The 16,130-nt window shown below is 39.5% G+C and overlaps 1 protein-coding gene across 1 annotated transcript in view; it reads right to left on the bottom strand.

Moving 5' to 3' along the window:
* Positions 1 to 4,102, bottom strand: part of LOC141001868 (inactive dipeptidyl peptidase 10-like) — a 47,169-nt gene extending 43,067 nt beyond the window's left edge. Inside the window, exons 1-3 of the mRNA XM_073473010.1 lie at positions 4,014 to 4,102; positions 2,889 to 3,000; positions 2,151 to 2,246 (exon numbers count right to left, since the gene is read on the bottom strand). Of these exons, the coding sequence (XP_073329111.1) occupies positions 2,151 to 2,246; positions 2,889 to 3,000; positions 4,014 to 4,058 (253 nt within the window). The 5' untranslated portion in view covers positions 4,059 to 4,102. The remainder of the gene's footprint in view (positions 1 to 2,150; positions 2,247 to 2,888; positions 3,001 to 4,013) is intronic.
* Positions 4,103 to 16,130: the final 12,028 nt, after the last annotated feature.

Genomic DNA, 16,130 nt, shown 5'->3' with positions numbered 1-16,130 from the left:
CGCTAGCATGTCAGCCATAATACAGCTATAATATAGCAGGTGTTCGTATGTTTACTGCCTGTTTAGCTGGTCGCAAAAAAATAAATAAAGTTTTAAACAAATCCCACACTGATGCTCCACCTGCTTAATAAACCAAAAAGACACTTGCCATTGTTGATAAGCTCATTGTCTGCTCTCTTATCAAACAGTAATTAATTTACCAGAAGCAAATTGAATGGATTGCACTGAACCATTCATCTAACAAAGGAGATGAATTTTTTGACAAAGCCACAAGTTTTTTGGTAAGATTATTTCGAGGTCTTTGTGAGACAGGCAGCATTTGAGGGAAGGCAGATTTACAAGGTCGCTCTTTCAGAAGTGGAAAACTGAGCGTGACAGGAGCCAACCACAGCAGTCCTGTGAGAAGAGGGAAGGGTCGGACAGCTTGGCAGCAATAATACAAACAGCTGGACTTCAACCATTCACCAGAGAGCTTTAAAAGAAGGGGACTATTCCATCACAAAAAGTGGTAATTGATGTGTTATTCATGGTGTCTGCAGGGAAAGAGTCTTCTTAAAAGACACAAAGATAACAGATGGTGACACAAACATCTCTCCTAACATCCCTGAAGGGTTTCATTTCCAATCATGACTCTGTGACTCAACATGGCAACACACTGATGGTATGGCTCTTTGCACTCATAGTTTTAACATGTAGCATTGTGTTATACACACAAAAAAATCATTGTTTTATAAGTTAAACACACCAACAGTACACTTTGATGTTTTTCTACATTAAAATGTAATATCTGTAATATTAATGACACAGAGTTAATCACATCTGATCATGAATTTCATATCAGTTTCAGATCCTGACATTATTACACACAGAATCTCATGTGATTTTTTTGTTTGTTTGTTTTTGTTGTGGAGGAAGAAAAAAAGACCATCAAATAATATACTAGAAAATTCAGACCAAAGTCTGTTTCGTCCTGTAACGTGCTGTCTTATGTTTGACACAGTTGACTAGGCAGTTACAAATTGACTTTCACTATCAAAGGCTAAAGAAACATTGACCTTTACAGCTTAAATTGGGGCAGCCGAGTTAAAGGAACAATTCACCCAAACATGAAAATGTAGTCATATAAACTCCCATGTTGATGGATAGTTGGGAGAAGTTTCATAGTCCACAAAACAGCTGGGGACTTAAGGGGAAAACAATGGTTCCACATACTTGAGTTGTTTAAGAGAATGCTGCAACGCTATTTTGCTGTGAAGCCCCAGAAATGTTTTGTGGATTACGAAACTTTAGCCGTCTTTCCATCAGCATTGGGGTGAGTAGATAAAGCCTTATTTTTTTATTTTTGCCTGCCCAGCCCTGTCTCCTTGAATTTTGTAGTCACACACTGGGGAAATGCTGTCATGCTTGTTACTTTCACATGATGATTTCACATCAATCCTTCATTCTGCCAGACTGAATGTAAAGTTGAATATCCAAGCAGACCTTAGAAAGGATGATGCCGCACAAATGAAAGTAATTGTTCCGGGTGCAGGGAAAAATGTCACAATGAGGCCTAAAAATAAATCCTATATTGCAGACAGTGAACATTATGTTGTTTGTTTTGTGGACTTTTTTCTTGTCTCTAATATCTTCGTTCATTCCTTGTCACTGCTGCCTGAGGACGAACGCAGAGCTCAAAATGTTTTGCTAATCTGTATGTCAGCTTGTAGCCTCTTGCGTTCATCTTGTCCTACTTATTTATTAAATCTAAAGCAGCAGTGAAATAAAATACTCATGGTATCACTGGGGTTCCTCGGCTTCACAACTGTTTCTTTACCACAACATTAAGGTAATCTCGAGCTTTACATACAGTATGGTCGACTGTAACAGAAACGCTGGTCTGATAAGCAGAATATATACTGTATTTGTCTTGTGCCTTAAGTAGGAAAGAAAAAAGAGCGGTGGAAACAAAGCGGCCAATTAAAATTCAGTAACATACAACTGTTGCCATGTGCAAATATTGGGGAAAATAATAAACCTGAAAATGTTGTAACTGATTGTATGTGAGATTTTGAAGAAACGTGCAACATAAGCATGTCAATGGATACTTAATTCATGTGACACACAACATTTCAGGCTATCTTAATTTGTTTTTTTTTTAACATACTTACTATTGATCCACTTTGCATCAGGGTCATGTATTTGAAAGTCCTTTTGAAAGAGGTCATCCACTGTCAGCTGTGAACCGAAGGGTTTACCGCTATCATCTACAGGGAGATTAAAAAAAAACACTTTTAATATACCGTCAACAATTAATCACCTGTCAAAACAAAAAACATTAACTTGCAGTTTTTCTGAATTTGCTAGTAATCTGTAAATACAGCTACAAAGGTTTAAGTAAAATCACAGGCTAAATAAAAACCCACAGAATAAAAATACACCTTAAATGTAGAAACTCTTAAATAATAAGGTAATAGAAACAACTGAAGAATAAGTAGCACTACGGCATCTTGATAAAGCATTTTTCATAAATGACTGGAAAACTGGAAGTTCAGTGACAATTTAAGCGGTAAATCACCTCCAGATGTTGTCTTAAACTTCTTGTCTCACTTTTTATATCCTCATCATCATATTTTCTCTGCATAAACAATTGAAGCCTGGCTTGATTCACCCCAGACAGTGTCTGTGATTACCTGCTGTGTGCATCCAGTGCTGCTCTGAATTAATACAAAAGCTAATTAAGACAGAACAAACTGAAGAGTTTGCAGCGTACGTGCAAACTGTGGAAGTATACTGATGTAATGTAGACAAGACTGAGGCTGAACACAGGAATAACAAGATAAAAAACTTCTGATGTTCCTATTTCTTCATTTTGCACAAAGTGTGCTAAGATCTCCAGAGAGCCTCACCTTTTGACAGCAGAACAATGGACAGTCCAATGAGCGAGAGCACCACCAGAATAACCAGCAGGGAGATGGCAATGCCCTTCCAGTTTCTATCAGGTCCAATAGGTCCAATGTCCTACACAACAAGAGAAAGAAATCATGTCAATAATAATGAACGATGTAATTAATAACCTGAAATATCAACACACGAGAAAAGGGTAGTGATTTATAGAGTAGCTATAGTTATAGAGGTGTCCTTGAGCAAGACAAAAGCCACTCGTGTAAGAGCTGAAAGCAGATTGGGCAGATTAAAATGAGTCGCATGAGTTAACATAATTTACAAGATTAATAAAAATGCACAATGTCAGGTCACAGAACTGTGAATGAACCAGTGATTGTGAAGCATGTCTGACACAGCACATCAATGGCCAGTGATGCCAATAAGTCAGCCCAAACCAGATCTTACAGTTCTGAATGCTGCCAAATCATCCAACTCCACCCTAATAATCAATAGAAACTTCAAGAAGCCTCTGATGTTGTAGGCTAACACTAGACAGTGGTGTTTTGTTGACATTTGCTTTACTATGTAAATGTCTACTAAATGTCCAATGTGTAGGATTTAGGGAGATCTAATGGCAGGAATGGAATAAAATAATTATTATTCATGTATATTCATTAGCGTTAAATCCCCTGAAACTAACAATAATTGAGTTTTCATTAACTTAGAATGAGCCTTTATAGCTGAAGACAGAGCCTGTCCTCCTCTCTGAGTCAGCCATGTTGCGCCGCCATGTTTCTACTGTAGCCCAGAAGGGACAAACCAAAAACCGGCAGTAGGAAGGGACTTTCATGTTTTTCGCGGCCACCGTAGGGGAGATGAGGGGTATTCAGCTGGAAAAACAGCAACCTTAACAACAGATGCCACTTAATACTAACTACACACATACATACACTTACCTGCACTACACGCCAGATAGCTTAACTGACCAGGATGAGAATGTAAACAGGCGGCGCACTAGCTAGCTAGCTAACATCGCCTAAATTAGCCATACACTCTTTTAACAATATACCAGTATAAATGTATATATCTTTCATGCAACTCCGCGGTAACAAAGTGAAAACTATTCCTAACATGTGCTCACAAATTACCTTAAACAGGGGGAACAGTAGCTGGAGAAGGAAGGAGGAAAACATCAGCCTCTCTGTGTCTGCCCCCTACCGGAGCCCCGAGGCATTACCAACAGATCGACGAACAATCAAACCGCACGGATCAGGATCATCGATCTGTTTCACCGCCTGTGTGTCACTGGCTGCACAGCCTGAACAGTAACCAGCTCTAGTACTCATTAACAACAAGAGATAAGATTACATGTCCTAAAAAGATAACAGCGTAATAAGGATGAATTAAGTTAATTTTATAAAAATAAAAAAATGTAACCTGAAGATCAATTATTCATGTCTGCCTCATTCAGGTCATAGCTCCAGCTGTTTTCTGTTTAATGTCCCACTATACATCACTTGTATTTCTTAGTGTAGTCATATCTGTTATTTTATACATAAGTGTGTTACTCTGTGCTTTACAGGTTGTTGTTTTTTTTTTTGTTGCACTTCTGGTTTGATGCCATTTGATGTTTGATGCATGTAATCTATATAAGCTAAACAAGTATATATATATATTTTTTTTTTCACAGACAAAGAAATGTATGTTATTCCTAACCTGGAACCTGCTCAGATCCGAAACTGACTTGATATAAAAGGGGGAAAAAACTTCATCTTGTTCTTGGTTTTACTTAATTGGTTTTCCACCTAATCCCATCAACCTGGATTACCTGGAAAACCTGCTGTTCTTGGAACAAACCCTGAAGGATGTGAAATCGTAGTTGTTCTTACTGTGCTGAACTTGATGAAAGAACAGAACAATCCTCTGAAGACAAGGCCCATTTTTGGACGCATCTCAAACTCTTTATCTTCCCCGACATCAATTATGCAGCCTTATTTCATTTGCAGTGACAGAGCAGTGTTATAAATAAATCTATCATGCTTACAGAGCCCCGAGCTACTGAAAAGCCGTCTGTGTATTTATGGATCTATTTGCTCTCCAAGTCTTTTAATTGGGAGGATGATTCAAAGATAAATATCCTGGAGCGGTGCCAGCTCCAGCCTCCCCCCCTCCAGTTCTACTCCACAGCTCCAGCCCTACACCTCGTCCCTGCGGCGTCGCCAATATTAAAATTCTGGATCACTCACAAGAGAAAAGTAATTTTCCACAGGGAAGACTTTTCCTCCGGTCTAGATTCAACATCATTTTGTTTGTGTTTTCTCTGTGTTGTTTAGCCTCATTAACGAGAGCGACCCTCATTACACGTCAGGGAACATTATTTGCTGTTGTGGTTTCTTCATCAGATGATACACTGAGCTGTCAGGATGTTATTTTCCTCCTAGTGTACATTTTCATATGCAGGAGTTGAGCAAACCTTCGCATCCCCTGCTGTGAAAATGTACTACGTAGAGCTGTTTAAACGAATTTCCATGAGAGAAATCCATTAAACTCCTCAATCTAAAATACAGAAGAGCCATTAAACTCATGCTGGTTTTTAAGATGCAAAGTCTTGGTCACACTGTTCATCAGCACCATGCAAGAAGGCTTCTCAATTACAAGCCAACACAGCAGACACCAAATACAGTGATGCTGTATCACATCTGCTAACCTGTCAAGAGGGGCAAAGTGTTTCCTCACACATGCTATTCTGACATTTTCTCTGTGACATCTATGTGATTTTATGTCAACTGAGATGCTCTCAACTATCTGTGGCATTGTGACAGGTGCTGCTCTGAAGATACACAGCTGCAGATACTGAACTGTACAGAAAACAGGTCAGAGAGGGTGTTGACTTGTGAAGTGCGTCGTGGAGCAGCTAATCTCCGTCATAATCTCCATCTGAACTGAAGTCTTCATCCCCACTGTCAATAAAAATTCAGCAGGAACGTGCACAGGGTATGTCCTGGATATCGCAGGAAAACATGAGGAAAACCCAACCAGCTGGGAGACGGACTATTTGAAACTGAATAAACTTCAAGCAGGAGTCGTTTTGGTGTAGCTTCACACTGTGGCACAGGAACAACTTACACGAGAACATATAATAGCAGCTGATCATTGTCACATTGTTACTTTCTAAATGTCGAGGCTGAAAGCTTCAAGGCTGCTGGTTTCAGCTCTCGATGGTGCTCATTGTGTTTGAGACCAGTTAGCTGCTGACTGCAGGCACAATTCAGCATTTGTGCAATACACAAAGGAACATTTTAAACAGACAGCCACAGATAATTAATCAATTCCTCTTAAAAATCTACCATATATTTCAGTCGGATAAAAACACAGTGCCATCCACACATACGTCTCTGTGTAAGAGTTACACAAAAAGGGACCCAAACACAGACACATCAAGCTTTAATGAAGCTGAAAGTCCAAATATGAAATCCAAAAATCCAAAATATAAGCAACAAAAGGCACACAATAAAACAGGAGCAATCCAAGAACAAAACTAAGTGCAAACCACAAACAAAGTACAAACCAGAATAGCACAAGGACATAAATGCAGGTAAAACATGGCGGGAAGGAGACGAACACAGGCGAACTGACAAAGAGTGAGGGGAAAAACGCAGGAGTGATTGAATTATGGAACACAGGTCAGCAGGAAAACAGACGATGTGTAAAGTAAAACATGACACTTGAGGATAAATAAAACAGAAAACAACTCAACCAAAAACCCAAATCATGACATAAAGAGCAAAACCAGGGACGGTTGGATGAGTCATACATCAGATTGACCTCTGGAGCCTGAGGTTCACGTCCTCAAAGTGTCAAGAGTCAAAACTGATTTGTTTTGAAGCTGATGTACATAAGTGACGTGGCTTATGTAACATAGTTAGTTACGTGACTGAACATAGTTATTTTAACCCAAAGCATGATCTTTAGAGTAGTTTGATGTGCCTAAACCTAACCAAACTGCAACCACAACTTTGATAACAGTCCAAAAGTCATAATATGTCACTGTTTGTGAGCAAACTTTATTTTGAAAGTCAGACTCAGTTGGATCGTGTTATTGCTGACTTGATCGTGGAGCCAATTACGTGCAAAACTGTCTGTGGAGGGGAAGGTAAAGAGTCTATAGTTATATAGTGTTAGCCTGATTTGGAAAACCAAAGAAGAAGTAATACGTCACCACTGGGAGAGTCCAGGAAATTCACCAGACGTAATCTTGTCTCGGCTCTAAATCTTTGTTTTTTATCGACAGAATATTATTAAACAGACACATGACATAACAAAATAACATAAAAGCCTGGATAACTACGCAACAGACAAAACACAATGAGTCTATAGCAACTGGCTATGATGATATGATCTGATCATGCTGTATAATCATTCCTGATTCATAAAGCACATATTTTGTATTCCTCCTTTTGTTGTCAGTCATTATTATTTACATCTTTGTGCTAATGTGACAGTTTGAATCTGGGATAGTGCTCCTGCCATGTCAGTGTTCAGAGTATTTATCAGTGTCATACTCCATCACCCAGGAGACACGAAGGAACCCTCTCTGCTCCAGCTCTACGTCCTCAGATGGAGAAAATACATTGTTCCCATTGTTACTGTTACTGACTGGATGTTCTGAGTTAATGGGGCTATTTTGGCCAAAACAGCACCTGGAAAATATAGTTTAACTGGCGATGAGTAATTATGAAATGAGTATTTATCTGTATTAATAGATGACCCAACTAAATCCTCAGTTGCTGCTGTTATTTAGCATTATAAGGTCAGGATGCTGGATAGAATATTTTTTAAATGTTGATTTAATTGCACTTGGCTCGTGAAGCTACTATGTGGGGATAGTGCCAGGCTTGCAATGTCAAGTGCCCCGAGTGTGGGAAAACAACAATGCACATGCCCAAAGCCCTTGGCATTCAAAGCTTATGGTATAAATTTGATGCCAAGTGGGGCTCGCTGCCTGTCGACATTTGCTCATAGTTGGCAGAAGTTAGTGCGTCTTTGAAAGAAGGGAGCAACTGCAGTTATTAAATTCATCAAATTTAAAGACTGCTTTTTGAGGGAAAAACCTGAGATTAGGCGGCGGTTGCAGGATATTGTTATAAACCACACTGATGGTAAAAAATGATCACAGAATCAACGTAAGTGGTTCTGAAGGAAATAGCTGGTTTGTCAGAGTATAGGCTTCTTTTGCTCCCTGTGTGTTTTATTATTTCAGTTCAGCATTCAACACAGTCTCACTCATGAAACTGATTGGAAAGCTAAACACTCTGGGCTTAAGACCTCCTCACAAACGGACCCCCGACGGTTCTGATTGGCAGTCAGACCTCCACTCAGCACCGGAGCCTCCCAGGGCTGCGTGCTCAGCCCCCTCCTGTTCACACTGCACACCCATGACTGCACTCCCAGACAACAAGGGAACTCATCAAGGATATTGTGAAGTGTGCAGACGCGGGCGACACCGCCATCATCAGCCGCATTATACACAACTATGACAGTTCAAATCAGGAGGAAATCAACAACCTTGCAAAGCGGTGCAGGGAGAGCAGTCTACTGCTCAACGCCAGCAAAACCAAGGAGCTGAGTGTTGATTTTATGAAAAAAGGAGGCAAAGACACACACCCCTGTCAACATCGGTGGAGCTGAGGTGGAGCAGGTGAAGAGTTTTAGGTTCAGCATCGCAGAGTACTTACATGAACATCACACAAATGCACAGAAAAGGCTTGTCGACAGGAGCAATAGAAAGCATCCTGACTGGAATAATGACAAACAAGCATTGAATAGGAAGGCTCTACAGCGGGTGATTAAAACCGCCCTGTTGCTGTCTGGCAAAAGATACAGAACAGACTGATTTTCATTGTGAGCATCAGGTCACAGAGTGAGTACGGAGCAAATCTTTCAAAAGCAAAAATGCACTTAAAAATCTGCTTGATACAACAGTAACCTCGCCTTTAACAAAAGCCAGGGAAAACGTTTCTACAAGTACCTCCACTTGTATAAAACACATTATGTTTGACTAACAAAAAAACATTTGAAGATCTGGGAACATCCTTGAAATGTAACATCTCTGCTTAGAAAACTCACAACAGTCAGTTTTTATAACGGAGCAGTCAGAGTGCTGCAGGAGTGGGAAAGCTTGAAAGTGCCTTGAAAGATTGATGGGTTAAAAGTCAGGGCATGAAGTTAATCCCTTTGTGACTTCTTCTCTGTGGGCTTCAAAACAAGTTATACTCTGTTCTGTATGTCTCCACTTCAGGGTTTAAGTGTCTACAGCTCTGCACCACATGCTTCACTTCCTATGCCATGGCCAGGCCAAACCAATAAGGAGGATTCAGTGAGCTGAAAGGGTTTTTGAAAACAAGTCTATTCCAATTTTCAGTCTAATTTCAATGTAAATGTTGATTCTGATACTGGCAGACAAAAAATATACAACTGCTTCCCTCCTTATGGACAAAATAAATGCTTCTGAGTTTGTATTATTACCTCATTAATATTGTAAATATTAAAATTCTGAGTTTGAATTTCTTCTCTAAAACTACATAGCGCCCCTTTAATCATGCACTTCAAGTTTCTGAAGTATAGTTGCCGTAATCTGGGGGCTTTGGGGGATGTTAGATAAATACTTTGCCTTACTTTTCTCCAGGAAACTGGAGAGGCCAAACTACAATACCTCATTCAGTATCTTAACTTCACTTCTCCTCAGCTTCAACCCTGCCGCTCTCCGTCTTAACGTGTCTGTGATAACGTGTACACTGTGATTCTCAGTCATCCAGTTAAGTAGGATCAAGATGTACTGAGCTAAAACCAGCTGGCCTGCAGTTGCCTTTGACTTCAGAGTACTTCCATGTGTCTGTGTAGACTCCACTCATCTCCAAATCCTTCTCCTGGTGATGCAAACTCAGGCCAAGCTGCACCGAAGACAGACACACCGTGAGACACATCGTTCTCTCCACCGCTACAACTCAAACCACGAAAATAAAGTTAGACTCTGTAGCTCTGACAAGCGTTACACTGTAGGTATATAAACCCGTCACTTTATGTGAAGTGCATGCACTTTATATCCCATATTTACTTTTCATTCAATAACGCTGTAAATAAAAGGTGACGCTGATGTATTCTGCCAACATGTGACCCCGATCCACTCAGTTTGATTTCCAATCTTAAATGGTCTCGAATGCCCTTTCCAGAGTGGTGTTGGCCTCACGGATATCCAACTTATTCAACCTGACTGAATTTAGCAGCCTCATCTGTTGACAATGACAGGCTAAAGAAATGGAGCGCACGCTGCGCCTCAATTCAATATTTCACTGAGCACTTTGGCGGATGGGAGCAACATTTACATGATGAATTGGCAGAGCGAAATATTCTAATAAATATCCCAAAGGCTGAATTTGAGAGATAATATATCACCTAGCTTTGAGCACGAGCCGGGACCACTTGACATTTCTGTCATATAAAAGCAGGGAGGAATGCTGTGCTTCAGCGGTTATTCAGGACACTGAATATTAAGAGAAAGCATGAGTGGGAGATGTTGTTTGGTTGCATAAAAAGCCTTGCAAGGTTGGTCTGTGGACGTTGTAATCTTTGCAAAGAAACCCAGGGAGATAAAGCAGGTGCAGATCGAGCGACAATGGATCATTACTCATCTCAGACGGAAACAGGGTCATCTTATGCATACAGGTATAAGACCAACAAAGTTTTAAATCTGAAGCTGTGGTATTAATTCCACTGATGTAAACACACTGTATAACCTGTCCACTGGTGTCCAAAAATGATTAAAAACACATCGATGAGCCACATTTTCATTGAGCGACGTGCTCCTTCATTACCACGAACATACACATTTATTTTGATTCATCTCACATCACGTCCCGCTGCCTGAAATACTCATTAGAGCAGCAAATGTGTCAATCAATCCGCTGCTGAAAACAGTACAATTTTCTTTGAATTATTATTCTTTATTCTAACTATTGATCCAACTCTTCCCTTTTTTTTCATTGTCTGTTTTTTCCTGTTGTTGTTGTTGTTGTTTGTATTAAGTCATATCGGACTAAACAAAAAAGTCAAAGTAATGCCTTATGAGGCTACACCTGCTGAAAACTGCAGAACCCAATTGTTTAAGGAAATAAGTCTTATTTCAAAATTATAAATCCCAGGCGATGTGACTGGTCTCCTGTGTGTGGCCTCAGTGTCCGAGCTGCCACTAAGGCTTATTTTCATTTTTTCGATTAAACTGTTGATTTGTTGTTTGGTCAAAACAATGTCAGCATCTAAGAAGCTGGAATCAGAGAATTATGATGTTGCTTTTCTATAAAAATGACTCAAACTCAAAAAGTATCAAAATAGTTGGCGATTGATTTAAAAGTTGACAATTGATGATTTTGTGCAGCTCTGGAGTCTGCTGTGTGATGAATTTGTGATGAACTAAAAGATGTTTTGGACAAAGTCATGCATAAAGACCTTGACCTCAACGTTTCCAGCAGTTAGTCACAAGCTTCTGTAACCTCTGGAGTCATTTGAATCCTCGTGTGCAGAAGCTCACCAACATTTCCTGGTTCCCTCGCTGCCGCTGCAGTTTTTTTTTGTTGTTGAGGATTTTCATTGATATTCAAAACCAGATTGATGCCTGGATGAAGCAGGACCAAGTTTGGTTCAGCAATCGTTCCTTGAATGTCCTCGAGTGGCCATCTAGTCTCCAGATTTAAACTCCATCACATCACTAGAGTGTCTCGCAGGTTAAGAGGGTTGAATCATTTTTATTGCAACTGTAAATGAGAAGAAACACAGTAGCTCTCATCAGGGGGCTAAATGGAGGACTTGGTCCACAGGTAATATTTACCCACCACTGCAGTGCATGAAATGGTATCTTGATAAAACTTCAGGTGTGAACCTCTGACTTTTCTCTTAAATTATCCAAAACATGTTGTTGTAGTGCAAATCAAAATAAATACTAAAGTAACCCTGTGATCCAAGTTTTTTGCTGAGCCTTGATACCAAGTGCAAAGCCTTGAGGGGTGTTCTTCAGCATGATATAACATACCTGAGTCGCTTCAACACAGAGTGGAGATACAGCAGGCTGCATCGCATTAGCACTGGAGGCTCTGAGCTCGGCTGAAGTGCTGCCTGCTCTCTGTGTTTCTGAGTGCGTTATCGAGCAGGCGCAGGCTGCCTGTTTTGTAAAGTGGTGGGTGGTTATGCTGGGCAGTGTGTGCGTGTGTGTGTGGTTGTGTGTGTGTGGTTGTGTGTGTATTGAGGGCCATACAGGAAGTAGGGCAAGGAGTTGAAGTGCATGACAGTGACATAAGACTGAAAACAGTTTCTTTCCCTTTCCCTTTATCTCAGTGTCCTTCTTCTCTCCTGCTGCTGTTCACAGCTTCTTTAATTCCAGTAAATCTTAATTAATGCAAGTTTACAATTAAAATGCCAGAAACTCTATATGCATACTGCAGAGTTGTGGAGAAAAAGAATAAATGGTGCCAAGTCAGAAGGTTACAGCTGTTATATTAAATCAACACTTTCCATCTTCTTCTGCTCGTCTCATTTTCAGGTTGTATTATCGGGGTTCTGACCTTCTCAGACAGTGAAAGGTATAAAAATCTCACTTAAATCTCTTTTAGATTTAATTAATTCTGATTTCTCTTACAAATGTTGCTGAACCGAAATGGATTCAATGAGATGTGCTCAAATGACACCGTGACCTCAGCCACAGACAGGAATAATACATCGAGGCAAAGACTTTTTAAATGTTATTCAATTTACTGTTGAGTGGTTTAGCTCTGGTTTGAAGATTTTAAATGGCATTAAATGTGGTGAAAGGCACATTAGGACTTGAAACACATAAATGTAGGAATCAGACTTTTTGTTTGGGTCTGTAATCAGGACTTTGTAACCAAGACATGAGACTTAATTGTGACTAGTGACCTAAATTTACGTGAATTCAGTACGTAAGTTAAAATTACAGGGAACTTGTACCACTTTATACCTGTACTGAACTTTTGTTCTCTCAACTCGATTTTTTTTTCTCCACCTGTATCAGAAACATATTAGTGTCTTTAACCTGTCACATTTCATGGATCCAAGTCAATGTCCAATATTTAACGCTGACCGCTGTCAGTGCTCTCCAGCCCTCACCGTGAACAATCCAGAATATTAAGGAAAGAAAAACTCTCGGCCAGATTTAATGAATTAATCTGACGGGTTATAACAAAGTGAGTTTTCACGCGCAGACAGCTTCTCCAGACTCATTTGCAGAGGTGAGCGGAGCCAAATTGAGGTCAGGAAAAAGGTAGTGGTGTTATCAGCCAATTCATCTCCTTTCAATGAGCTTTTTTAATTAAAAGAAAAGGAAAGTCAGTTAAAGGTAGTCTTCCTGTTCTGGATGCTGGCTGGAACAGGACAGGACGGCAATTTCAGTGAAAGGCAATCATTGATTTATCTGCAGTATTGCAATTAGTACAATTTGCTTTATGAAAATAAGGTCAGCGAGAAAGTTCTATCAGTAAGATAGGCAGTTCAATTAATGTCCTGCTTCTGTATGGACTTGAGCAGTGTGGTAGATTAATGTAAGGATTCTTCAGCCTGTCATATAAAGATTTTTTTTTTTACAGTAAATCCAAAAGTTTCTGCAAGATTTAGTCTGTTATTGTTCCAAATTATTAAAGCTTCGAGCTGCAGTGTTCTTGTAAACAAACAGAGTTGTGTCTGTTTCTCACCAAAATGGATTGTGTGAATTCCTGCAGCCCAACAAATAATTTAAATGAAGACATTATGTATTTAACAAGTAAAACTGTTAAAAAAATAATTTGAAAACATATCTAATGGAACAGAACACCAGCTTCTCTCGAAATAAGACAGGTTTTGCTGCATAATATCCAAACTTTGGAGAAAAGTAAAACATCAAGCATCCAAATGTAAAATGTAAATGCAAGTTCCTTCAACTGCAACTGTCTCTCATAACATGTCAAACATTTAGTCTTTGGCTCATCGTCTATAGCTTTCCTCTATTCTTTGACTGTCATATGACGTGTTCTGCAAGAAGTGCAAGAAATTCAGTTGATTGAATACAAACAAAGCTGAATCATCCCGGTACTAAACTGTGATTATTAACTCTCATGGAGGTCATTGTAAATATTATATGCGATTCATCGTGACATAATTGCGATTCATCGTAAAGGTGAATAAGTGACTGTACAAGATTTTTAATTAAGCTCTTCCAACAACCTTCCTGTGGTGTTTGTTTACTACGTGAACACACTCGAGGTTAGGTATGAGGTGTCAGGTTCATGTCCTTGCTCCAGATGTTGGAGAGAATCTTTATTACCATCGAGACGTTAAGGCCTTGACTTTGAAAATGTCGGCGAGGGCAGACACTCCATTTATCAAGCTTGGCAACAACAGAAGTGTCATTTCAACCTTGAGCAATAATCAGACAAACCAGCATTTTAGTCCTTGAAATCAGATATTATTTGTGGACCTTCAGTTACGATTACTGCTTTTTCCAAGGTGAAGAATAGACGGAAAGTTACATTCACCGATAAAAACACGAGAGGTAAAGTTAAACTAGACCAGTGAAATCCTAAAATATGATGATTAAGTCAAGAACCTTTAATTTGTAACAGGTTAATCCAAAATCAATATCACAGTCTCCACAGACTCCGATGAACATGGATGTCTCGCCTCTGCATAAAATGCAAGGAAGAAGTGGGTGGTGGTTGTGTCTGTTATTAAAAGATATGAAAGCCTGTAAGAAAAGACCTCTGTGCCATCTTCCATATGGAAATTGTAAAAATACAAGGTTGATTTTTCTTGGACTTTACACTGAGGGCTCAGACTTCAGCCCTCAACACTACACTTTGATAACAAAGCTTCTTTTATTGGCCCTTTTCCTTAATCCACAGGAGCAAAATCTGTATTGCAGTGGCACAGATAAATGTTTAAGGTTTTTACCAATTGAAAGTTTGATTGCTACTTTTTTGGACTGGGATGTGAAGGGTTAAACCAATTATACAGTTGGATATTTAAATATACATTCCCACTCTCAACTCCTCAAATTCAGCAGCTTGATCAGTGGCCTTACGCTTCAAACTGTGACGCTCTACTCTCACTCTCCCACAAGTTTTGCATGTGAAGGGCTCCTCGGTCAAGTTAGTGATAATACATAATATACAACGTCCAGTTGAACTTTCACACCAAAACTTGCATCTTTTGGACTGTTTTGATGCTTTGGTATGGTTTAGGCACCAAAACTATTTAGGCCTCAAAACTACTTGGTTAGGTTTAGGTATCAAAACTACTTGGTTAGGTTTAGGTGCAAAAAATACCTTGTTGTAGACCCTGAGGTCATACTTAGGGTAAGAGTTAAATGGCTTTGTCCAGTCATGTAATATCATCTATGTACGTTGACCAACTTATGTAACATAACTTCAAAATAAAACAACCTTGACCCATCCACCCACCCGATCACCCCCCAGCTCAGACTTTTTAACTCACTCTTTAAACTACTGTACTAGAGGGGCGCTTCAAGAAGTGGCACAACAGGAGTAACAGCTGCAAAAAAAGTGGTGTTTTTGCTTTTAGAAATGACTTTGATGACTAATCAGGTAAAAATGATCCAGACTGGCTTCCTGTCAATCAAGTTTCAGCTCTAATTTTCATTTTTCTCCTTTCGTTTTGTTACTGATGTTGTGTCCAGTGTGGTTTTTCATATTGATGCTGTCATGCTTTCCAATGTCTGTTTATATTTCAGTAAATATTGTATGTACTATGTATTTTCTTTTGAAGGATAAACTGGGGAAATGGGCAAAACTCATTACAGCAAAAGAACATGACATAAAGGAAGCAGCATACTCTTTGGACATTTGGTATTAAAAATATATGGATGTATTTGAGGAACGAGGACACTCATTATATAGTCAATATAACAGTGACTGGGAACTCTCCTTCCAGCAGAAGCATTATTACAGTTCCTTTTCAGCTCCTCGTTTAATATCGAGCTTTAAACTAACGAGCAAATGACTTCTTTCCACAGTTTAAATCTACCGTCAACACTGTGACGCCACCTAATTCCCGTCAAACCAAACTAGTATTCCACAAACATAATAAAAAGGTTGTTACCATGTCGTCCACTAGTGTATATATCTCCTGTCCCTCCTCACCATCTGCTGTCATCAGAGGCATTATGTGAGGGTGGACCTTTTTACAGAGCAGCACAGAGATAAGATAGG

This window comes from Pagrus major, chromosome 9 (genome assembly GCF_040436345.1).
Source record: "Pagrus major chromosome 9, Pma_NU_1.0".
NCBI classification, from domain to species: Eukaryota; Metazoa; Chordata; class Actinopteri; order Spariformes; family Sparidae; genus Pagrus; species Pagrus major.
The sequence above is the reverse complement of the archived record's forward strand: the minus strand, read 5'-3'. Positions and strand labels throughout refer to the sequence as shown.